The sequence below is a fragment of the Sprattus sprattus genome (assembly GCF_963457725.1).
Source record: "Sprattus sprattus genome assembly, chromosome: 1".
In the NCBI taxonomy this organism is placed as follows: domain Eukaryota; kingdom Metazoa; phylum Chordata; class Actinopteri; order Clupeiformes; family Clupeidae; genus Sprattus; species Sprattus sprattus.
The window spans coordinates 59,669,317-59,695,679 of NC_137920.1; the positions used below are offsets into that span (position 1 = coordinate 59,669,317).

At 41.4% G+C, this 26,363-nt stretch overlaps 1 protein-coding gene across 1 annotated transcript; it reads left to right on the forward strand.

Annotated features, from left to right (window-relative positions):
- Nucleotides 1-1,202: 1,202 nt before the first annotated feature.
- Nucleotides 1,203-3,587, forward strand: grxcr2 (glutaredoxin and cysteine rich domain containing 2; the record flags this gene model as incomplete). The annotated part of the gene is made up of 3 exons (XM_080845360.1): nucleotides 1,203-1,508; nucleotides 2,619-2,843; nucleotides 3,414-3,587. 3 exons carry the CDS (start codon nucleotides 1,203-1,205, stop codon nucleotides 3,585-3,587), a joined length of 705 nt encoding a protein of 234 aa, XP_080701486.1.
- Nucleotides 3,588-26,363: the final 22,776 nt, after the last annotated feature.

The following is a 26,363-nucleotide window of genomic DNA, read 5'->3' on the forward strand; positions in this document are numbered from 1 at the left end:
TGCAAAATAAAATATCACGGTAATGTTTCTCCTGTCTCTTGCATTCTGAATTTTAGGATTTGTTTCTATTGTGAAATAATTAAAACATAAAACTAAACTGAAAATGAGCACTAATCATGCTTAACATTAACCAAGCCTAGCCAAGCACTTTCAGAACTAGCCTAATACTATCTAGATGAAATAAAAACAAAAGCACAGTTAACGGAAGGGACCTGCCTTGTGGGAATGCACACAAAGACAAAAACCAGTCTGCTGAATATGAGGAGGACGTATATTAATAGAATTTTAGTCTTCGACTTTAAGTCTTTGACTGTGATGCACCAAATGAGTTCTTCCCTGAGAGGCATGCAAAGCAATTTCTTACTTGAGTGAGCCCGTGGTTGTACACCAGATATGAACCCAGCAGGAAGTGACAAAATGGCTAAACGTTCAGATGGAATATTATAATCAGCAGCTAAAGAGATAATTGGTAGATTGATCTGGCTATGTATTGGGGTTAATGGCTGCAATTCTTTCTGGTAAAATGGTTCTCAGCGGCCCCAGTAGTCTCTTTCATATGATCTGTCGATGTCGCTGCATAATTGTATGAGAAAGTTAAAATGCCAGACAAGACGATACTATAACATTTCTATTGCAGTTTGAAAGATGATGTCAAAGACAGAGCTGATATTTTGAGTGTTGTAATCGATAAGGTGTCTGCTCCAGGGCCCCCTCACACACAGTGGCTCTAGAGCGGCAGTGTGGCAGATGGATGTTATCTAACCGAGAAAACCATCAACCTGCTCCCCTTAGATTCCCCTCCCTGACTGCACCGTCGCCAAAGACAACATGACACATAAATTCACACAGCAACAAGTGAATCATTTGTATCGAAGCTGAGGCATCTTTTGTTCGGGGCGGGGGAGAACGGGGGAGACACACCTGCCTCGGTTCCCTGAGACATGATTATTTCATGCTACCACTCGGTGTTGGTTTCCCAGCAGCCCTTTTGTGTACGCGACCCCGTGCTGAATAATTTAGCACACTTCTCAGTGAATGATGGAGAGGGGCTGGATCTTAAACTGCAAACGGTGAGCAAGGAGCTCTCCTCTCACGGCACCCCTCTCTCACACGGGTGTGCAAGACGTTTTGAAGCACACAGCACTGAGATACTCTGCCTCACACCTAGCTGGAGCAAGAGAGAGAGGGAGGAAACCACAGACATGGAAGAATCGCACAGGAAGTTCAGCCCGCGGAAGGTGCGCTTCAAGCTGAACTCGTCGTACAGCGGCCGCGTGCTCAAGCACGTCTACGAGGACGGCCAGGAGTTGGAGAGCCCAGAGGAGAAGTACCCGCACAGCTTCATCCACACCAAGATCCCGCGCCACCTGGACGTGGGCCAGCTGTGCAGCTTCACTGACCTACCTGAGCAGCCCACGGGGCTCTACGCACAGAGGATCAACGTCTACAGGGGAGGCACCGGCTTCAGACCCCCGGCCTACGGTGACCTGCCACAGGGAGACCCTAATGTGAGTGTTGAGGTGTCACTAGCTAGCATGAATGTAAATCTATGTGACAGGTCAACCTGGAGATCAACACCTTCTACCTTGTTATAAAAGCTTAAGGTTAGTGATGAGTCTTACATATTTGCTGAAGCTTGTAGGACTTTTGCAGTTTGCATCTACATTGCTTTGCAAAGATGATGAACATTGAAATTTGTTAAAAAGTTAAAGGTAAATACCTAAAGGGCCCCCTTATCTTCACACACTAAGATGGACACACCTCTACCAAAGCTATAAGACCACAGTGATACTTAACATTTGAACTATCTCTCTTAGAGGGTACTTTATGGTGCCCGGGATGGCAGTTTTGCTCAAAAATACTAATGTGTCTATCAGTTTTAATATAATTAAATCATTTACAGAGTAAAGACATTAACATTTCTAGTTTATATCTTGGAAATATAAAAAAGGTGACCAATGTAGATTTTAAATACCAATTTTAGAGTAGCTATAACTTTCCCTCCACCCAATGTGTAAAAGACCTCTGTAATTGGGGTATAACATTATCTAATTTCAGTCATAATTCATTAACAGTCATGCCCTTTGGTAGAAGAGGTGCCCCTGAAAAGGGGCAGAAAAGGGTTACTACTTCCCCCTTTTCACTGCCAAATGAATACCAGAGCATTACTTCTCAACACCATGCCACAGATGCCTCTGTAAATGTCTGCAAGTTGCTGTTTTACTCTCATACTGACATAAAACATTCTAGAAAACCTTCATTAAGGCAGGCTCAGATCATGATTATATAAGCCAGCCATTTCTCTTCAAGGAAAAATCCGAGATGTCATGGAAAAAGTGTGTATGCGTGTGTGAGAGAGAGGCAGAACAAGAGTAAACATTTATTTCAAAAAGGTTCTGTTTTCTCTTTCCAGAGGGTCTGGATGATAAAACATGTCGTCTTCTCCACAGCTATCCCTCGGGGCCACTCACATCAGTGGGATCAGGGCCAGTGAATGAAAGCAAGAGGGAATGCTTTGATCTCCGCCATCGCCTTTATTGTTTGCGATGGCGAACAGCGAGAGTGTGTCCCCGAGTGACCTTGATATTTTCCACTCTCGTGTGTCTGCTCTGTCCCAGGCCCCGGTACTGGACTTCGGGAAGATCATTATCTACACCAGTAACCTGAGGATCATTCCTGCACCCCAGAGAAGGAGGGAGAGCGAGGGCGAGGCAAGAGGAGTCGGGCAGGATCAAGGAGGGGGAGGGGAGGAAGCTTCTAAGGGTCATGGCCACCGCAGCAGAGGCAAACACAGAACTAAGAGTGGCCATGGAAACAAGGAGATGACCCCTCCAAAACCCAAGGTAGCCATGGTAGCCATCATCAGTATTCTAACAGGCCTGAACTAAAACAAACCCAAATTTGAGCTCTCTTGTTTTCTCTGCATGTGTTAAAGTTTTGCTTAAGTTTGTTCAATGGTTCTGCGTTCAACTAGGTGCTGTTAGCAGCATTTGAATCTTGAGGCTTTTATGTGTTGTGTTTAGAATACAACTTTGTTGCTGTGTCTTCAAGTCTTCACTTTTTGCTTTGCTGTTGAAATTATTCATTACTTGCTTATTGCTCTTCACTTCATCTCAGTCAGTCCCAAACTCCATCCCCCTCTCACTACATGCTTATTCTCTCGTTCCCCTCCCTCATAGTATTGTCTTTTGTTGCCTCCTATCTTGCTATGAAATGAAAAAGATTCTGTCCCTTAAAATCTATTTGAAACATTGTGACCATGCCATTTTGTGTGGTTTACACAGCGAGAATTGTGGTGAAATTGCTCCTGAGACAGCCTACAGCTCAAACATGTCTACCCAGCATTTATTTGTTTTTTATATTGTTTGTCTGTGTGTTTATTTATCTGTCTGTGTGTTTATTCGACATGCCAGAAGGATGCCAGCGGCTGTCTGCAGTGTGGAGGTTCAGGCTGTGCCCCCTGCTCCCTGTGCCACGGCAGTAAGCTCTCCATGTTGGCCATCCGATTCAACGAGTCCATGAGGGACCGGCGCTGTCAGGGCTGCTATCCAGAGGGCCTGGGACCCTGCCAGTCCTGTGCCCAATAGAAGAGCAATGGCTGTTAGAAAAGGCTTGCCTCACTTCAGAACACGGGCATACTCTAAATGTGTCTGGGACACGAGTTGCAAAAGAGGTATTTATAGGAGTGCCACACTAGTGGGAATGTGTTTATGTGTTTGTGAGGGTGGGTTTGGGGTTAGTGCTGGGGTATTGGACAGTGCGAGACAGTGCTCTTAATTTCTCCGAAGGGAGCAGACAGAAAACTGCAACTGTGGGGATGATGTGATTGTGCTCTGGCAAAGAGTGTGTGGACAAAATGACAGGCTGGCAGGAAAAATGGCCGTAAATGGGATGCTGATCACTGAGCAAGTCATGACATCGGATATAGCGAGGGACCCAATGGGTGAGAAGTGGGTGTGCAAAGGTACATCAGGAGTTGATTAGGAGACCTACATTGTTAAGAGGGAGAGCATGAGACTGAGAGAAGGACATCAAACTGGAGGGGGTAAAAAGGTTCCATCAAGTCATTAGAGGGATGTTCTTGTTATTATTCAAGCTCCTGTTATATTCCAGGAAGACAGGCAGAGAGAGAGAGAGAGAGAGAGCGAGAGAGAGAGACAAAAAAAGGGAAAGGGTGACTTGTATTCACTTTTAAGTGGAAGTTTTTCGGTTTGCGCAAAGGGTGGAAAGGAGCTCATTATTTTTGTCCCAAGAAACCCAGATTAATTGCCTGTTCTCAGTTCAGTTTAAACGGAGGTCACATCAAAAGCAGACATGTGTGTCTTCAGCACTTCAGCATATCCATTGCATTCTTATTATAATGGGTCCATGGGTGTAGTTCTTAAAAATATATTTCACTTTATAATGTTTACATACTGCTCTACCACTGGCTATTCATACACAAGAAAATAACTATATATCTCTAACCGAAGAATGCTAATATTGTTCAGTGTGAATATTTCTGCATTTAGTCCGTTTAGCCACAATTAGTATTTTGGTGGATTATTGAAAGACACATGTTTCACAATCATTTGTAAGACCAAATAAAAAAACAACTGAAGGAACCGTAACTAAACACTGTGTTGTTTCAGATACAACCTTGGTTGAGCAGGTTCCACTCTGCTGTTACTGTTTATACACCTCCTTGATTCTAAAGAGAACACATGGCACACTGACCTATGAGAACTCACCATGGCCCACACTGACCTATGAGAACTAACCATGGCCCTTACTGACATATGAGAACACCCCATGGCCCACTCTGACCTATCAGAACACACCATGGCCCACATTGACCTATGACAACACACCATGGCCCACACTGACCTATGAGAACACACTATGGCCCACACTTACAGTTGAATGTCTCGTAAAAAGAGTTAATACAAAAAGCAGAAATGGTGCAGGAACGAAAATAGGTCACACATGCACAGTACATTTTGTCTTTAAATAAACTGGCTGGAAGTCTTGTTTCCTTTCACAACCTGAGGAAGTCAGAGTACTTCAGAGCTCGGAATGACGTCACACTCGAGTTGACCGTGTTCCAGTACAACTAGTTAGAAAACAAATGCAATTGTTACCAGATGTAAGCAATACCAGTTGATGACAACACATTACACTGTGTGATTCTAGACTGGTTTTACACTGTTGATGTGTGGGGGCAGCCATCTTAGATTCTGAAGTTAGGGCTTGGTGAGGACAGTCAGACTTTCTGAGTTGGAAATATTTGTTCTCAAAATTGCACTTGTGAAGATTTCTGCAATACAATAATCCTATAACTATTCCAATAAATTGAAGTGTTGTTTTGTCTTGTATTCTTACTTTGATTTCAACTATAGGCATTTGAAATAAAAATAAAAATGATTAGATAATTGGATTTTTTTAACTTTGATTTTGTGGGGAGGTTTTTGTATGGCACATTCCAGTGTCCATAGGGGTGTCCCGAATGTCTGTTTTAATAATCCACTTCTCTTCTGGTCTGTAGAGTAAATGTCTGTTGTATATCTGCTAATTAAAAAAATTGACTTTAGAACATATGGCACTGTGGGTTTTATTACATCAGGATACAAATTGTACACACAGTATACATCTTTTTAATAGTTAATCATTTAGATGTGTGAACACACTGCATCTAATGTCCTTGCATGCTTTAGGTTGGAATGGGACAAACCACTTTGTCACCACCACACATTTAGTGAAACAGAAAAAATGTTTGCAGTTCTGGGTTTTCTATTCCAAGCTCAGTTTAATTGGGGACAAGATATAATCTGTGCCCAGTCAAACCAGTGGTCATTTCAAAGGATTAAGGTGGGTTTGTTCGAGCCTCACCTCTTAATTCCTCCTCCTTATTTCTCAAGCGTGAAGTGAGAGCCCTGTGATGTGTTTTTTCCCCTTCTGAAACGGTTTGAGCTTTGGCAGGTTCCCTTCCCATCAGGCCCGGCTCTGCTAAAGATCACTGTTGGCTTCACTCTGATCTCCTATTCAGAAGTCTCACAAGCAACTCTCTCTTTCTCCACATCTCTCTCTCTCTTGATCCCCCTCTCTCTTCACGGATGGATCATCTCAGGCCCTCAGACTCAAGCCCCCAGAGCACTGCTAAGTTACCCACTACTACCAGCCTGAGCTGCTGTTTGGCTCTCCATCTGCAATCCTGTGTAATGGCGTGTGTCTACTCCATGAGATGCAGCGTTTAACAGTGACATGGTGATATAGTTAATTCATTATGGAGCACAAAGGCCTCCTCAGCATTACACCAGCTCAGTGGACAGTGCTTAGTTTCCGCCCTTTGGACTATATGGGCACTGAAAGGTGTCATGTAAAAACCTTCCCACAAAATCAGCTCGACCCTCTCACCTGCTTTCCTTCTCTCTCTCTCTCGCTCTCTCTCTCTCTCTCTATTTTGCTTTTATCTTTGTGAATCACAAAGGATGTGAAAATTACTCTCTTTCCCCCTTTTCCAAATGAGCTAATGTTCAGCCGGTCTTGCTCAATTAGCTGTTTTAAAATCTAATAGGTCCAAAATTGACGGTTTGCTTGTCTTTTTGTTAGTCTTAGGTAAACGCACACATTGTGGTGTGCTTTGTATAAGTTAATGCTTTGAAAAAGTGTATTGGATGCATTAGATGTGTATAGAAGGGGGTGGATAGGGTTTTCATTTTTCAATTTTGTTTGGTCGTGGTCAGCGTGCAATCGGAATATATATAGAAAGGTTTAGTCTTTTGAAGTTTTTTTTAAAACCCCTCTCTCTTGAACTCTCTCTCTCTCTCTCTTTCATGTTTTGTTGCTGTCCCTGTTCGTCAGAATGGAGCAGCATGGCAGATCCTTAATCCAGATATCAGATTTCTTCCCTCTGAGTTTGTTTTTTTGGAACGAGGCATACAATCTCATTAGATATTCACAGTTATTAGAGGCCTCTGCCGCTGACTGTCAGGGGTCTTCATAACATGGTTACGAAAGATGAAATTCCACTGGCATGAAAGCAAAACAACTTTAAAGCAAGAAACCAAAAAATCAAGCAATGAAGCCAAGTAACTGACATGTATGACATGAAAGATAAGGCTCATTGTTATGCTAATGTGTGTCTATATGAAACATGTTGCAACATTAGTACCACCTGTTTCAAGTGGGTCTCTTCTCTCATACAGACCAGACTTATGTAAAACTATAATTGGATTGCATTTGTTTTTATGATTCATAGGCCATCTGAAATTCATGTTAGTGTATTTTGTGCTCATCATACCAGCAGTGACTTAGTTTATTGTGTAGAAAACGATGCATGTCCTTACATTAACACTTACATTTAGTCATTTGGAATATGCTTTTAACCGAAGCGATTAATAAGAGCAGACAATGCAAGCAATTACCCCATCAAGGAATAGAAATATTGAAAGCAAAGTACAGTGAAACACATTTTGGAGAGTGAAAGTTTCAATTGTTTTAACAATACAACACTACAATAACTCCATGCATAAAAAATGTCGTACATACAAGTAGTATGACGTGAAGTATGACGTGTGTGCCTTTAAGTACAAAACAGCTCGCTAAGACATTGTACTCAGCTTTCTTCTGGTTTACTATTTCTTCCTATGAATTCATCATCAGGGGAAACAACATCATCTAAAAAAGCAACTGTTACTACCTATCATTAGTTAAAGATCGCTTGCAATGTAAGGCACACCACCAAAACACCACAAAAAAAACACATATACTGTATGTTGAAATGATCATATACGAACATTTTGGAATAGCTTTTATTTTTTTGGTTCTGCCTCGCCTTTGAAGAAGTGAATTTCAAACTTTGTCTAGTTAGGCAGCCAGGGCTGTGTGCAGTGTCAACAGGGGAGGGCTCAGGAGAGAGAGAAAGAGGGCTTCTGGTGCAAGCGCTCTGACAGGTCGCTCCCCTGTACCGTGTCAAACGAGCTCCAGCAGGGGGGAGATCAGAGGAGCTAGCCTGCTCCCTGGCTAATTGTTTGTGCTGGGAAGCGATGAGACAAGGGGCTCCTATTTACAGGGTTTTTATTTCCGGTTGTGGTGCTGGGTGTGTGCTAATGGAGAGGGGGAGGGGGGGGCATGTGAGCATGTGGATACCTACCTACTACCACATGTACGTACACACACACACACACACATAAATTATTATTTATTTATGGGCTTTTTAGCCTTTATTTGGATAGGACAGTGAAGAGAGGAGGAGTGAAAAGGTGGGGAGAGGATCGGGAAATGACAGCAGGCCGGAATCAAACCTGTGTCCCTGTGGTCATTGTAGCCTGTAAATGGGGGGCTTATTGGCTCTTCAATCAGCTTTTTAATGTTCTTTTCCTCCTCATAAGCGTAGAAACGAGGGCTCACAACGGACAACACATGAAGGCAGCTGTAAAGGGAGCATGATTGTTGTGGCTCTGTGCAAGCAAGCCGTGCATAATAGCATGAAACGCTTCATGACCAATGATTTTTACAGAACAGAGATTGCATAAAGATGCACAAGAAATTGTCTTTTGGGTGAAATTAATATTTTGGGTGAAATGGGTCAAAGCTTAATTTATGTTTGTCATATATTTCCTGATGTCATATGAAGAAATGGTTTAAAGAATTCACTGAGTAATCCAATTACTAAAAATGTGCATAAATTGAACCAACTCAATAAAGAGTCCTATGACCAATAAATCTCATAACAGAGAAAACAAAACACAGCATCAAAAATAGCGGACAAATTCACCCACTCTCTTGTGTCATCAATAATTTCATGGCAATGGATACATTTGGGATAGCCGTAAGAAGTGATGGCTGGATGATGAAATGCCTGAGACACTTGAAAGAATTTAGAGTCCGAACTGCACTTATAAAGAAAGAAGCTTGCTCCGGCACTCCGCGTGGTTGTCCATAAGGGATCTTTTCTGGCATGCTGCCCATTAAATGTGATGAGAAACACCCACAATGGAGGCACATGCTGACAATGATCTGCCTGTGATGACACAAATCCCTCAGACTGCCCTGGAAATCAGCCTGCACTTTGAGTTAAAGCTCTTCCTCTTTTTCTCTCTAGCTGGCTCTCTTTCTCTCTCTCTCTCTCTCTTTCTCGTGCTATTCTATATTATGATCTCTTTTGCTCATGCTCTCTCCCTTTTTCACTCGCCCTTCCTTGCTCTCTCTCTCTCTGTCTATTTCTCTCTCTCTCTCAGTGCATTGGTAAATGAGTGCAAATTAGAGATTCTTTGTTATTTATCTCTCTCTTCTTACCTCTCTCACATTCTCACATGTCGTAGATGTCTGTAAGTGTGTGTGAATGGGAGTGGGAGAGAGATTGTGTTCATGTTTGTGAGGGTTTGCATGTTCTACTGCACACGTGGCCCTTACCATGCCCTGGCCATTAGGAAATGCTTGCTGAGCCATTTCTGCCTAGATTCCAATTTTTGCTTTGTTACTGTGGATCAGGATCTCGGTGCCGGTCCCAGGAGAGGTCACTAGCCATGAATCCTGATCCACGCCAGCTCCAGAAATGCTTACGTTACCTGCAAACCCCCTTTTTGCCCCTTTCATTACTCCACAAGAAGAATATTGCAAAAGGGGCGAATGGCTGCATGCGTTGCCTTTTTCTTGTTTCACTATTATCAGTGCACTGGCGAGTGTGAAGCCATCCCGATACTTCTTCTGTCATCACTCACTTTGGATTTGCCTCAGCAAAAAAAGTAAAAGAGAGGAGTTCAACTACACAGTATGAAGATGCACTGTGGTTCTTTCTCATGACTTATATTTTCTTGTGCAACAAGGTTGTAGTAGATCATGTGAGTCTAGCCGAAGAATAGGTTGCCGACTATGAAAAGAGTCTCTTTCTCTCTCTCTCTCTCTCTCTCTCTCTCTCTCTTGCTTTCTCAGTGTGTAGCTACAAGGAGGTTTGATTATTCTAGGGTGGTCCGTCTTCCCCTTTGATCAGTGCGTGACTGATAGCATGCCTTCATGTAAAAGATCAGTCATGACTTTCACAATGGTGTTTATTGACAGTGAATGCTTTTGAAGGCTGGTAACTGTCTCTTGTCAGGTAAGAGTAATCAGGTTATTTATGCCGGTATTTTGAACCCAGGAGAGGAAGACAGTTCAGAGCTGCCCTGTTTTGAAAAAAGAGAAAATGGAGAATAGCTGAAAGATGAAAAGACCATCAGAGACAAAGAGAAGAGAAAGAGAAGGGAACAGACTTCTATCTCTGAAATGTCTCTGCAACAAACACATTTCTCCTTTGTTGACAGGACATCATATTTGGCTAAGTCTTAAAGTACAACTTCAAAAACAAACTTAAGAAAATGAGTCATTACTGTGTTTTTCCAGAACTTTCTCAACTAAAATATGTGGAATATACAGTCCCTGGTGGAACTGAATGGAACTGAGGCAGTCTTGCCTTTTGGGTTTTAAAAGCCCTCCCTTGAAACCTCCAATAGCCAGCTTTCATCGTCCAGTTGCAGTCCCTGGGACACCAGACCAAGGCCATAGATAAAACCCTGCAGCAAGGCACAGTAGCTCATCATACCATCCAAAAGTGAAATTTGAATTATTCCTGTGTAGAAAAGATAGCTGTTTGGAAAAAACAGGATGTTAGATTGAGGTATTTTACTCAGTATTTTTAACCACTTCCAATGCTATACCATTTGTACTGCAACATTGTGCTTATCCCTTGCACAGTTGACCTATGATTAACTTGCTACCTTCATCTGATGAAACAATGATTATGACTAAACAGAGATGGTTGTAGAGTAGACACATCAAAGCAGCATCTCACCATTTTTTAATGAGGCCATCCATGGGGTAATCAGCTATTGTTTTAACTGCAAAGGTTTCACTTCACTTTTCTGATTATCTATCGTGCTTTCGTTTTTGTTGCTCAGATGATTTCTATCTTTCCCATTAGTATTGTGACCTACCTAGGTCACAGGAAACATAATTATCGTTCAGTTGAATGCTAAAATGTCAGATACACAATAATTAAGGTTATTGAATTTATAAAAGCTATTGCAAATTGCAAATCACTGCACTTCCCGATATTAACATTTGCTTATGCTAGCTAACTAGCTTACTGAAATGCTCAATACTCAGAGTTTAAAAATATGACATTGACAAACACAAATATAGCTGCAAGCAGCGATGTGGTGGCCAAGCTGGTCAGATGACCAGAAGAAGCCTTTGATACACTCAGAAGAGGCTTTTGATATACTCAGCAGAGGCTGGATTCAAACCGATGAGGCTGCCTACGACAGGGTACCAATCACCAACTCACTTACCTAGTGAGCTATTGTTGGTGATGGAAATCATAGAGTTCAGTTACTGTTTCAAAATAGAAGCGGTTTTTCCTGTGGCAATTGTTGTCAAATTTGGACCAAGTTTAAACAGTTTAAACAGCTCTAATTCAGTCCTATTTTGACAAGTTGAGGTGATTGTGGTCCGAAGATAATCTGTGCCAAATTTGGTGAATATTTGATATTCACTAAAAACTTTATATTCATTCATTCAAAATGGCAGCCACATCAATTCGGCCACATCAATTTGATTGACTGTAACTAACAAACGGTTGCGAAAATCAAAACGCCAGGGGATAACTTTTGTGAGGCTTGGTCTGAAGATCATGTGTGGCAATTTGGAAGAAGATTCGACAAGAATTGTAGGAGGAGACGCGAAAAAACGTTTTTCCTTAACATTCAAACTAGTGGAAAATCTATATAACTGGGTATTATGTCATAGAGTGCATTGAATTAGTCTCTATCCAGGGAATCCAATGATATCTCATTTTGGAAAATGAGGCATATGGTTCAAAAGAAACGTGTGTAAACAGATCTTCAATTTTGACCCATTGGTGGCGCTAGAGGGTTTGAGTGGGAGACATGAAAGTTGGTGAGATTGATGAGGGGACTAGTCTCAAAGAGTGTGCCAAATTTCGCAACCTTTGACCATGCGGTTCAAAAGTAACGTGTGTAAACAAATCTTAAACTTTGACCCATTGGTGGCGCTAGAGGGTTCAAATGGGAGACATACATCTTGATGAAATTGATGAGGGGACTGGTGCCAAAGAGTGTGCCAAATTTCACAACTTTTTACCATGCGCTTCAAAAGTAACGTGTGTAAACACATCTTCAACTTTGACCCATTGGTGGCGCTAGAGGGTTCAAATGGGAGACATGAAACTTGGTGAAATTGATGAGTGGACTGGTCCCAAAGAGTGTGCCAAATTTGGTGACTATTTGATATTCGCCAAAAACGTAATATTCATTCATTCAAAATGGCAGCCAAATCAATTCGACCACATCAATTTGATTGACTGTAACTAACAAACGGTTGCGAAAATCGAAACGGCAGGGGATATGGTCTGAAGATGATGTGTGGCAATTTTGAAGAAGATTCGACAAGAATTGTAGGAGGAGTCGCGAAAAAACACTTTTCCTAAACATTCACAATAGCTTGAGAATCTATATAACTTGGTATTATGTCATAGAGTGCGTTAAACTCGTCTTGATCCAGGGAATCCAAAGATACCTCATTTTGGAAAATGCGGCATATTGTTCAAAAGTAACATGTGCAAACACATCTTCAACTTTTGGTGGCGCTAGAGGGTTGGAGTGGGAGACATGAAACTTGGTGAAATTGATGAGGGGATTGGTCCCAATAAGTGTGCCAAATTTCACAAATTTCGACCACGCGGTTCTAGGGGCTGCCATAGACTCCCATGACAGAAGAAGTATAATAATAATAATAATAATGGATAGAAAACCATAAGGTGGCTTTGCTGCTTGGCCACCAATAAACTCATGTGGCGTTACAACAGAATCTGTCATTCTTCCAGTGTTCGAGACTGTCACATACGACTGGGTTTTTCTCTTCCACAACTCACACTGTTGACAATGTATGTCCTGACCCCCCTTCAGTTTTAATTGTCCGGTGCGAGAAAAGTGATATTGGATCGACATGGGACTGGAGCAGAAACCAACGTTCCATGCTGAGGGTGTTTTTCCGCTGAGGGTGCTGAGCGCTGTTTGTGCTGAGCTACATAGGCAATGTATTGAGAATAGGCGTCACTAGCTAGATTTATACCTGCCAAATGCAATCTCGTGATCCAAAGTTGTAGCTTAAGGTATTGTGAACTTAATATCAAAATAATTCATTAGCACACTGTACTTGTTGCATCTATATGTTCTAAGGGTCTAAGTTTAGGCGCCAGTAACATAAAACTACACGTATTGACTATCACTACTGCACTTTGTACCTAAGAATGGTATCAAGCATGACTCAGTACTTAGACGAGATTTCCAGTTCATGACAATTCCTCCTTATATAACTCTACTGGCGTGGGTGTCTGTGGATAGTCTACAAGATAGATGGTGTAAGTAAGTGGCAATATTGTTGGTGCAATGGAACTAATTAAATGATCCATTATTGTGTCCACACCAGCATTCCACATGACAGTGGCATTCATCATATTTCTGTCTGTGTGGAGCTGTTTTAGACGAGTCCTCTCTTCTCTCTGCTTCTCGATCATTTCACCCCGATGGTTCATCTACAGTTGAGATCACTTTCAAATTTACTTTAACTGCATCATTAACTCAACTGATTAGTCTACTGATTGAATATATATTTAAGCAAACAATAGAAATGAACAAAACATTTTTCATTCCAAGTATGTTAAAGATTGCATTCACTCTCAACAGTTATATCAGTTCACAAACAAAGGCTTTTTTGGCAGCATTACCTCATCATGAGCTCTCTTTTCACACTTACAGGCACACTCAACGTAACAGTCAGCTGAATAAGGTTATTTCAATCTCTGGGACCAACATAGGAGCAATTTCAGTTTTGAAGTGCTATTCCAGTGCTCCATTCAGCAATAAAAAAAGTCTCCTACTCCTCCTGGTAACAAGCTGACAAACTCTTCTGGGGGTACGAGGAGGGGGGGGGGGGGGGGGGGGCCTTCTACTCCAACTCAGTCAAAGACCTTTCTCTAGACAGGCTCCTGACAGAAAGGGGCCACAGACCCTGCTGTGTCTCAGTCTCACTCGCTCTCACTCTGTGAGGGGCCTGTAATTGTTAGTGGTGGTTGAGGAGAGAGATCGGGGAGAGAGTCTCAGGCTTGGTGCTCCACTATTCAGTGAAATCAGAAAGCCTGCCTTAAAAAGATGGATGTGTGGGTCCTGCTTCTTTTTCTCCCCTCCAAGTCTCTGAGGTCATTATTCAGACGGTGATTCAGCAAAAACAAGGGAGTTGAAAAGGACGGCCATGATTCTGGGGGCTGTTTTTTTCTGACGGATGCCGTATCTCTGGTGTAATAGTTAGATAAGACTGAACTGTATTTATGTACAGCACAGTTTTTTTTATCCAAACAGGAATACTAGTTGAAAATAATTTTCTCTGCTGTTGAAATGTGTTCCACTTTCTAACTGTCCCCCCTTCTAATTTCAGGACGGCGCAGGCATGCATTACGGCGCTTTAATAGGTTGCAAACACCCACAAACTAAACTCCAGGCCTTTTAATCAGTGACCCCTCAACAACACAACCATTCAAAGAACAGTACATTGCCTCAATTTATACATGCAGTTTCATCATCCTGCACAGTCTCTGCAACATAAGCATGCTAACATTCTGCAAATAAACACCAGACATACTGTGTAAAAAAACACAAACACAGAGATAGTTATGTAACTAGCTTCACCAGCTAACAGCATGTGATAATAATGGCAGGTGATGGTTACAAGAAGTTTGAACTCTGCTGCAGAAGCTGAGACAAAGTAGATAGATACTTTATTAATCATGAGAGGTGGTGGGAAGTAGACTGCCTCCAGTCTCTGTAGTTTCTGCAGCCCCTGCATTCCCCTGCCGTCTCTTGCCTGGTCATCACAGGCCTGTGTGTGGTCAAGCGTGAGGTTTATGGGGAGACCAGCCCAGCACTGATCTCACAGTCCTCAGATCCGACGCCCCCCTCATCCATGCAATCAGCTATTTTTTCCGTGGCTTAGTGCACTCACCTGTAAGTATTCACCCTGTGTTGTATTTTATTTCGTCAGGTTAGACAACAGCTGTCTGTCTGTATTGTATACTGTGTTTTACTGTTTAATATTTACTGTTTACACACACACACACACACACACACACACACACACACACACACACACACACACACACACACACACACACACACACACACACACACACCCACACACAGAGAAAGAGAGAGAGAGAGGCAGTTATTCTGGGTAACTCTCTGCCTGAACCCTGCATCATGAGACTAATATACCATACACAAGTCCGGCCAATACAATACTGTGTCATTATCAATCATGACCATTACTATCTAATGGTATGATTGTGTCTTAAGTGAATTTAATTGGTACGCTAAATATGCCATATTTTTTTTTAAATCCCTTATAAAAATAAAAGCCCTTATAACTTACTTTACCTCTCTAAGATAAAGCTAGCATTAGTTAGCATGGTAACAAGATACTTATATGTAATCTGTTCTGATCTGTAATATACTTCGTCAAACTACGTATGTCAGGATATTTCACCACATCAGCCCAGCATTAATGTTAACTGTATGAAACTGAAGACATCTAAACCCCAAACTCAGTCCTTCGGTCTCCATTTTCGTCTGAATAAAAGTTTTTGAGAAGTGATGACATAGTTTATCGAGCTCTAACAGTACATCAGCATGGCACCACCAGGGACAATATTTACATGACGATTGATTGAATTAAGACTGCCTTCCACATTGGTTTTATTTGTTTGTCTTCACTGGCTGTGTGCATCTTAGTCCAATCCTTTTTTTTTCTAGGACCCTGCAGTTTGGGAGTGTCATATTTCCAAACTGGTTATATCATGCTGCTCAGTAAATAGGTCATCAGGCTGTTAGTGAAGCCATCTGAGAGAATGAAACGGGCTTTCCGGCGGCCATTTGCATTTCACACAGGCCTCTGTCTATTCAAATGAAAAGGCCTTCCTAGGACTGGTGGGAATTGATGACCTGACAAAAAAATAAATGCTGATGAGAAAACAAATATAACCAATGAAAAGCATCATGCTGAATCAAAGCATGCTGAATGCTGAACTTCAATTTTCATTTCACTCTCACTGCTTGCATTTAATATTTGTATTTGTCGGTCCACTTTCCACCTAAATAAGTACAATCTGAATACATTTCATACACCAGCAATTGAAAATACAGATGGAAAGAAACTAGTCAGAAATGTCACATTTATTTGCCAGGTTTGTAACAATAGATGGCTTTTTTGACAAACCCAGTCTCACAAACCCATGGTAGTTTTAGGGCTGTATTGGGGTGCCTGAGGAAGACACAGTAGGAGTGAAAAAAAGTCAACAACAGCAAGCTTAGTCAGGTAACTGCGAGCCACACTTGAGCACTTCGATTTACAACACGCCTCAATCAGTGCATTTTGTTGTGCTGGACAACAGGATCGAACGTGTCAGAGTGCTTCGACAAACTCTCCGAATGAGGGATGCCCTGAGCTAAGGATACAGTAGATAAAGCGTTGAGGTCTTTACAGGATGACACACACAGCCTCCTACAGCATGGCGAATCACCATATCAATAACCTCGGGGGGAGGCAGCGCAACGCACAGAAAGTGCAGTCTGAAAGCTCCAGGCTTTTCATTGAAATAAATGGCCCTGTGTTCCAAGCTCATCTTCTTTGGGACTTTCTTGAGTACTTGGTAGTGTGTTACTCACTGTTTTTAATCTGCCACTAAGTTCACCACACCTTTACTCTGAGCACAGGTCACTGAGTGGTATTCATCAGTAACGTTTTTTCTTCTTTTTTTTTGCTGCCCTTGTGCAGTCATTGGTGCTCAACAAGTCACGGGAGTGGCCAGTATTCAGGTTGGAAGTAATCAATCACAGATTACTTATTATTACTGCCAAACATATTGAATCACTTTGTTCATTCATTTCTGGTACATGTAATGACATGTCTTGATAGTTTAGTGATTTACAAAATGGAAAGCTCAGACACAAAACCAAACAAACCTTTCAGTTGGTTGTTTTTTGTTTACACTGACAGAATAATAAAAGTGATGTCCCATTTGTGTGTCTTGTCATGTTGGCATATTTCTCTAAGTGATGGTGATTTCCTACTGCTTTAAGTCTCTTAATCTCTCCCTGTCTTTATTCCATTTCTGAAGCACTCTCTGGAATGGGGATCTCTAGTAATACATCTTATCCTTGTCTATTACCTCAACATAGAGTTCAGCTGACTGGTTGGTGAATTGACAAATATGGAAAGTTCTTTCTGGACCGTCATAGTTTGAGTTGTGCAATAATGATTGTTTTCACTCTTTGCGCTTTTACACAATTAATCCATTGTGTGCCTCATCAGAGTTTTCCCCCCACTTAAAACACCAGGAAATTAAATGTCTTGGTCACCAATGTATCAGACGGAAATAACTTCTAGAAAGTCTCTATGATTAACACAAGTAAAGATAATCTAATTACTAGAATTGAATAAACTATATACACTATTTAATTCAAGGGGACACTAACTTGGTTAAAGCTACATGTTACCCCTAATATAGTATGACCAAACCCATTACAACCCATTACATTAGTTTCAACCCATTTCTTCCTCTATTTATTAATTCAAAGTAAGGATTTATCTAGCCATGCCTTCCAGCAAGTCATTTATAAACTCAATGAGGCAGAGTAAACTGGACCCAGTCCAGATTTTTCTAGAGCCACGAAAGACTGAAAGATTCATGCTAAAACACATTTACATAACAACACTAGTTACCACACAGCCTAGACAGGTGGGATTTGACTCTGTTTCCGATGTCAGTTTAAGACATTCACACATAATCCAGTTAATCCAGCGAAGTAGGTTTACAGATAGACAGATGGGCAGGTGTATAATCATATTGAGGGACGGCAAATTATGAATCATCTCTAGACGTATGGTTAACATTTGGAGTGACAGTAGGAATTCTAATACTCAAACTTTAGGCTGGGGTGTCTGGGAGGAGGCCATCGTTCTGCACTGTGTCTTGACAGACAGCAGGTGGAAGAGAGAGCAAGCAGGTTGGATGGGATAAGTAATGATGGTTTTGTTATGTTAATACTATTGCAAAGGTTCAGAGAGACTCCATTGGTAAGAGAAGCGGGAAAATTATATTGAAGGAGATGGTGACAATGCGCTGAGTAAATTCATGTTCTTTCATTCCCACTCCAGTTCCCCTCTGACTGCACAAAAGCCTGTATGATTGACTAGGTTATAGGGAGTGAATTAGCCATGCCTTGGTCAAATGACATTTACTGGGCCATTGCTTGCGTCTCACAAACAATAAATTACACGAGGACATAGTACCTTATTGAGACTGTACGGCAGCCACTTCGAAAACATCCCTAGCACTCAGCTTATAATTATATCTGATAAAAAAAACACCACACTTCTTTAAGAATGGAATCACATCACCCATCTGTTATCAGGGCATTAATATTTACAGGGGCATCATGGTCATTCATCCTCATAGATCCTACATAACGTTCAGGCTCTTGTCTTGGGAATGGGGCTCTTTTATGAATAATTACCCCTCGCCTTCCTTATGATTCATAACGTGTGTTTTAATTCACTCCACAAGGGGAATAGGTGAGGCATTTATTTATTCCACCTCCCCCTCTCTCTCTCTCTGTTTGTAACTCATGCCCTTACTTTCTTTCTTTCTCTCTTTATCTCTCTCTCTCTCTCTCTCTCTCTCACACACACACACACACACACACACATATCAGAATCAGCTTTTATCAGAATCAGCTTTTATTGGCCAAGTTAGTTTGCACAAACAAGGAATTTGTCTTGGTGCAGTGGCTCTTAGTGTGCTTACACACATTACACAAATATACATCACAACACAAAACAATACAACAGTGCAAAACAATACAATACTACAGTGAAAAACAATACAATACTACAGTGCAATGGTCAACAATCCAATGAGTCTTAAAAACAAAAGTGCAAAGTGGAGAGTCCAGGAAGAGCAGGCATAAATAAATACTATATGGTATTGGGTTATACAGGAATGGTGAAATAAATAGATATGGTTGCGGGGGTAATTGAACATTGGTTATTTTTACAGTGCCACAGAGGGTTAGCTGTTCAGGAGAGAGACAGCAAGAGGGAAGAAACTGTTTTTGTTTCTGGAGGTTTTGGTGAACCAAGATCTGTAGCGCCTACCAGAGGGGAGGTGTTGGAACATGTTGTGTCCAGGGTGAGAGAGCTGTCTCACTGTAAAAAATACTCATCAAACTGTAGCGATAGCGAAGGCACATTCAAAAGGACAAACCACATGGCACTCTGAAACAGTTCACAGGGGCATTCTGGGTAAACAGGATCCCTTTCGGCTTGTGATATGAGACTGCAGTTCATTCCCACTGTTCAGCAATTCACAGTCCAGATGGTGAAAAGTAATACTCTCAACTCTCATTCACCCTAGGATCCTCTCTCTTAAACACAACAGAGTTTAAATGGCTGGTGTGTGCTGTTCAGTTCCTTTAACGATGTCTGCGAAAAGTCAAAGCATTCTTTGACCTCGCTGGAGTGTGGGTGGTCAGATTATAATAAACAAACACCAACAGAAGCCTGCCTTTAATTTGCATTGCAATTACTTTGTTGTGCCAGACAGTGCAATTAGTGCAATCTTTGTAATCACAGTTAAAATCCCCCTTTGCTCTGCCTCCTCCTCTGCCACCATTTTAGGCCACCTACATCACATTTATGCATTTCTGAACTCCGATTTGTCTACAATTATGCTGGATAATTAGAGTGTGTTTTTTCCCCACCAGTGCACCAATGGCAGTATTTTCGCATCTCCGAGACACAGCACATAAACAGGAACAATTAACTTCTTGGATGACACTGGTGTTCCCAGATTCCATTTGCTGCATATTACCACCAGCCTGTGGAAATTATCACATACCTGTGAAGAGAAACATACGCAACTGTATGTGAGTCGTTAGGATTAAGACAATTTAAACAAACATCATTTCATCACAGTGTGAGAAGCAAAAATGGGGCTTTGCTTTCCAGGCCTGATGGTGACAATCTATTAGTGAAAAGCAGTGGAGGAAAAATGTAATATCACATCACTACTGCTGCTGCTCAGGGGGGAGGAAGATGATAAGAGCTCTCAGAAAATGAAAATGAATTCAGCTGAGATCTTTCCCTCCCTTCTCTCCCTCTCCCTGCTCACCCTTCCTTCTCTCACCGTCTCTCCCTTTTGCTCCTTGTATATATCTGTCCTCCTCTGGTTGCCTCTTGAGTCGGCTATAGGCTGTCTTCTACGACTCACTCTCGTTCTGCAGTGCTCTGAAAAACACAGTGTAGCTTTGATTACACTCTCTGATTAACACATTGTTATTCCCCTTACAAAGTTTGCAGGCACCAACCTCACTTAAAACGGCATTAACACTTTATGTCAATCATGTAGCTTACATTTGCACTAAGTAAATGTAAGGCCTATGCTCCAATGGGTTTGGCCATGGACAAATTATTAGTTATTAATTTATTTTAACACAAACAATAGTGATCAGTTTAAAGTTAGCACTATGTTCACAAAAGGCATGTTGGTATAGTCTTTGGTGAAGGCACACTGCAAGGCAGATACACAGAGAAATTCCAAAGAACATTCTGTTCACATTTTCATAACACACGTGTGATATTTCACTCATATAGACATCTATTTAGCCTGCGTAATTAAACCATTCTTCCATTCAGTCATCTCGCAGTATATGACAAAACAACAATCTGCTTTATAGAGCGAAAATGATAAAGTTGCATTTAGCATTGGTCCGGCAGGCCTAATCTCTTTCTCTACAATCTCCTCAATGAGATTCATTAAAGACAGTGGCTTGGGTCCAGGCAAATAGTGGCCGAGCAATAATGATAGATGATATCATTATATTCTTGGCACACAAGCATGGTTGCAAAGTTGAGGAAACTAAATTATTCAGAATGTCTCACTTATTATGAATCATTTATTGACCAAATCGTTCTTAGACCCTTCTCTTGTAATGGAAATTTCAATATGTGGAAGAAAAGTGTCCTCAATCACACCGGCTCTCTAATTGGGTAAACAATAAGTGGGCGACTGACATGCCTTGAGCACTGCGAACACCTTGCGCTCTCTAAGTGGTGATATGTCACCTGGCCTCCAACACTGACAATGAACTCCATCCTGGCAGGAAAGTACTCTACGGAGTGGAAGTGGGAGAGGTATCGATATCATAATCTTACACTAGTGGGTTCTAGCATACGCTAAATCCCTTTGAAATAACCTGTTCATAAAATGGCATATAAGGCCCTCACAACCAGATGCCAATGTTAAGCGTCCAAGACCGACGCCGAGTAGTGCTGCTAGAACTTAAGTAGTTGTTTCATGCCCAGTGGTTAGTGTGATGATTCTCATGCAAGCCACTGCATATGCCAACCTAAGTGTATGTAGTATGTTCTGTTTAAGATGCTGCCACTGCATATGCCAACCTAAGTGTATGTGGTATGTTCTGTTTAAGATGCTAGGTGTATGCAGTGTGTTCTGTTTAAGATGCTGTCTTAATAGAAAGTGACTTCACTGGAAACATAGTTTTATGGTCACCAACCCCCCCTCCTTTTTTTCAAAATATATCCCCTCAGATCTATTAGCATTCACCCAAACCACCTTTGTTCCTGACAAGTCAATCATCAAGTTAGTCACTGAGGTCAGGATAAGCACCCCATTTACTGTTTTGTTCCAGGAGTAGCCTAATTTGACTTATACATTTATGGAAGCAGTCCACAAGGACACAGTAATACATCCAGCTCAGATTTTAGCATCGGTGGCTATTCAGTGAACACTTTTGTTCAACCACACAAATAAATAACCACATGGAAAGCATTCTCATTAAGGCTTTATACTCTCTATGGGGACCTGAATCCATGACCTTGGCATTGTCAGTGCTCTGAATGAGTCTCTGCAATTGTACAACATGCAACACCAACAAAATGTCGGGAGATATCACTCATGTTATGGCTCCTGACAAATTTGCATTAATGTGGTGAAGTAATGGCCCATCCTGGGAACTCAAAACCTTTACATTCTCTTCATGAGCTCTCACATACACTGGCGTGCCAGATCGTTTATGATATCCCAGCTGTTTCCATCTGGGAATGCCTCTGTATTAAACCGAAGCGGGGCTAATCTCACTTCATGCCTGATCGCCTCTCAATGGAGTCCATCAGTCAAAGCTCAACTGCGCTAACTGTCAGTTAAGACCGTCTATCTTAACAGAAAAGGGAGGAAAAAAGAGATTTAAAAAAGCAATTAACTCTGAGATGAGGGATAGGCAGTGTGTCAGAAACACAAGGTAACTATAGATCTTGTTAACTGTAAAGGTGCATTCCATTAGAATTCTCAGCATTGCTATATGTGGTGTTGTCATGATCATACTCACTTGAGCTTGGTAAGTTCTTGATGGTCACCGCACACTGGCATCGAATGTTTATAATTGACCAGCCACTCAACCGTAAAGAGGAGGAAACCTAGCCGGGAACATAATCATAGACTTTTTTTATCAGTTCACCTGCGTGTGAATCCCTGTGCCATTTTATGTTTATGACACAGCTCTTATATCCTGCCTTTTTGAAGAACCCTGTTGGTTACAGAGGCACACCATGGACGCAAGGGAGGAGCCTATCCATCCCATGGTGGCTGTGCCGAAGGAAGCTGAGAGGAAAATGGCATGTTTTTTTCCAGTCCAGTGCTCCGGTTAGTCTTTATATCTGTACTTTGGTTCCAACATATACGCAAATACACAGAGAAACAGCTCTATGTGTGTCTATATATGTTTAGTACTGAGTGTGGATTTTTGTGTGTTTCTCTGTGTGTGTATGTGTGTGTGATTTTTTTTCTTTGTGTGTGTGTGTGTGTGTGTGTGTGTGTGTGTGTGTGAAAGAGAGAAATGAGGATTAAATTTACTCTGTCACTTTGCCAGAGCCACCCACAGAGATAACTGGTGCTGGATCTTTCTGTCGGGAATGCACGATTGTGTGGCCTTAATATGTCATAATTAAGCAGTTCAGAAGTCTGCAAGACTTTTAAATAACTAATAATGTTGACAAATGTGTGTCAACAGAATCCATGATTTTAAGCATATGCTTTTCTGCATAATGATTCTCATGTTTGTTGGATTATGATTCTAATTAATATCACCATTCAGTAGCTGGTTTTGCCAATCATGCCTCATATATTATACGGTTAAAATCAAAACAAGCAATTTAACCTCATTAACAACATTATCAGTGTTGACACACAATAAACGATTGATTATCTGCTATCTTTCAACTGTTATTTTTATTTGTGGGCTATTTGTGAGGTGATATTTGTCATACGCCTACAACCATATGCAGTGAACTCAGCTCCTTGACTTCTGCACCGCAGTATGGGAGTCTAGCACTGTAACTGTTTCTCTGTAATTTACTACTAAAGAGGTTTATCACTGTACAGTTGTGCGTATGTAACCTCCATAACACAGACTTCATGGTTATTGTCAAACCAATCCATTTAGGAGTCATTAAGAATGCAATCGGCTGCTGGCCCTCATAGCCTCGTTACTTTTTTCAGAGACTCGAATTTCATGAAAAATATTTTAATCAAAAGAGAGGCACTAGAAAATGATGTCTGTCTAATTAAAAGTCAGACTTACAGTTGCACCACATGCTGTAATCCTTAGTGTTAATTACCAGGTAACAATGTCAATTAAGTTATGATTATTTTAGACTTATTAATTTGCACACAATACAATTTCTATTCACTTAAAACTGTTGGTAACCATTGTTAATTAGATCCTCTCCAAAAAAAAGCCCATGGACCCTTCGGTATTTTTAAACAGTTTAGCATATGAATCATCTAACATTACTCACCTCATAAGCTTATAGGCACATTCAAAAAACGTCCTAGTCAAACATGTACTGATATTAAGTGTGGTGCTTAATACTTTGTTAATGTTAAATACTGCATGTGATTAACCAAGTAATAATATAAAGGGTTACCTTGAAACTATACAAATTCAGTTTCTTGGATGAAATGACCCACTCCTAATACTCACAACATTGAGCTGTTCTGATGACTACAAACCGGTTTCTGATGCTCTCATTACAGCATTTCAATCAGAAGAGTGCTGGAGCCAGAAACATCTGTTTGTCTAAAACAAAACTAATCTGGTCAGAAACCAGAAGCTGTCTTTCTCATGGACTCTGATTCCAGTGACAAGCAATCTGCCACTGCCACAGCAAGGCCCCATGAGAAAATTACTAATGAAGAAACAGGTTTCCAGGCAGCACTGCAGAAATCTTCAGTGAGAGGTAAGATGTTTGATGCATTTTTAAGGTTTACTTTACAATGCCATATAATTTGCCCCAGTTTGGAGAAGAGCAGTTAGCGTCACGTGTCCTACCACATACGGGCCCACGAGGACTCAAGCTTGAGCCTGGCATAAGGTCAATTCTTGGTCCCTCTCCCCATCTCTCTGGTCTCATTTTCGTGTTGTAATCTCTGTTGTCTTATCCTTAAAGGCGAAACAAATCCCAAAAATAAGCAAAAAACCTCTCCAGGTTTAGGGCATTGCACGCCAAGATGAATGATGCTTTACTTCAGCAAGAAACCTAAGAGGCCATGGTAGCCAGGCAGCCATGGAGACTAGAGTAGGTTAGACTCTCTCGGAGGCTCCAAAGAGCTGGTCTGGGTTCTGTAATGAGTAATGGTGCTGGAACAGTGGATGATGGGCATTAAATCACTGCTCTAAAACCTACCCGTGTACCACACTCGGCTCAACAAACCTCCATCGATTTGGCCAGAAGCCTTTCGACAAGGCTGGCGAAGGAGGCCTTTGCATACCTCAACACAAAAGACGGGGGAACAAGTGCAGTAAATTCCGCATACAACTAAACAACCAGGGGGGCATGTCAACACTGCAGCGATTTCCCTTAGTGTGATGTGGCATGTGGTTTCTTCCAGGAGCACGAGAGGAGAATGGAGAATGACTTAATTTAAATTATTATTTGACAGGCCTTCGACGACGCACCCATCATCCTCAACACAGACATGGGAAAATCCAAGAATACATTATTCCGCCGGCAGCTGGTCATGTGGGTGTACAAATCCAGACATTATAAAGGGGTTTAAAGATGATGCTGATGACATCACCGCATACCCAGATGAATGAAGGTGGTCATCACTACTGACGTCTTCACAACATAACATGTTTGTTATTCAGTTGATATTACATAGAACATCGCCAGGCTCCCAGACCCCGAACTCCACTGAACTCTTCAGTAGACTAGCAGCCTCATGTCGGCATCAGTCACCATCAGGAGCTGGTGTGATGATATTGATCTGGCTTCAGGGGAACAGAGTGAGAGAAAAGAGAAAGATACTCCCTGCAGGTGTTTTTTCTTTTTCTTTTTTCTTGCGGCCCTCCTCTGGGACAGCACAATCCCGAGGTACTGAGAACAGTAGTTCGACGCAGCATAGAGGGGGCAGTGGGAGCTGTGATGAGCCCTTTCGTGACTTTACTGCTGTCACACAGATAAAATACCCTGGTACAACACTTTCTCACTGCACTCAACACAATTCTTTATAAACTCCACTTAGGAAATAATTTTGGTCGATTCAGGTTGATAAGGAAGAGCTACTTTATTGTCATTTGTATTTTATCATTTTGCTTTAGTGTCAGCTTTTATCATGTTTCCATCAGTGCTTACAAACAAGACAGTAATTCAGCAAATGAATAGGTTAAGCTTGGATTCAATCAATCCTGGCCACTAGTATGGTACCATTGCTAACAACAGACATCTATATATTTCTGTATTCAGATCATGTTATACTTGGGCAAGCCTGACAGAGTTGGAGCTCTAGGTAAGAGCCCATGCCACATGCCGCCTGTGTTATAGTACACTCCTGTATTGCTGTTATAATGAATGGATCTGTATGTACTCCTGTATTGTTGTAATACTTATTCATTAATTCCCTAAATAAATCCACTGTCTTTGACCTATAGGCCATTGTATGTGCCTTTGTGCGGTAATGTCACGCTTTGAACACATTGTGCTCCGTACACAACATAGAGTACTTTGTGTGCCTTTTATGTGCTTCTTGGAAAGGGGATTCTCTATCTCTCGCTCTCTCTTGTTCCTTTTCTCTCGTCCTGTCTGTATGTATTGCACAGTTACTTTGTTCATGGAACCATTATATATGGTCCTGTATCTTTTGTAAGCCTATTGTCTAGTTTTACTATACCTACACTGCCACAGTGATTTCATAAGAT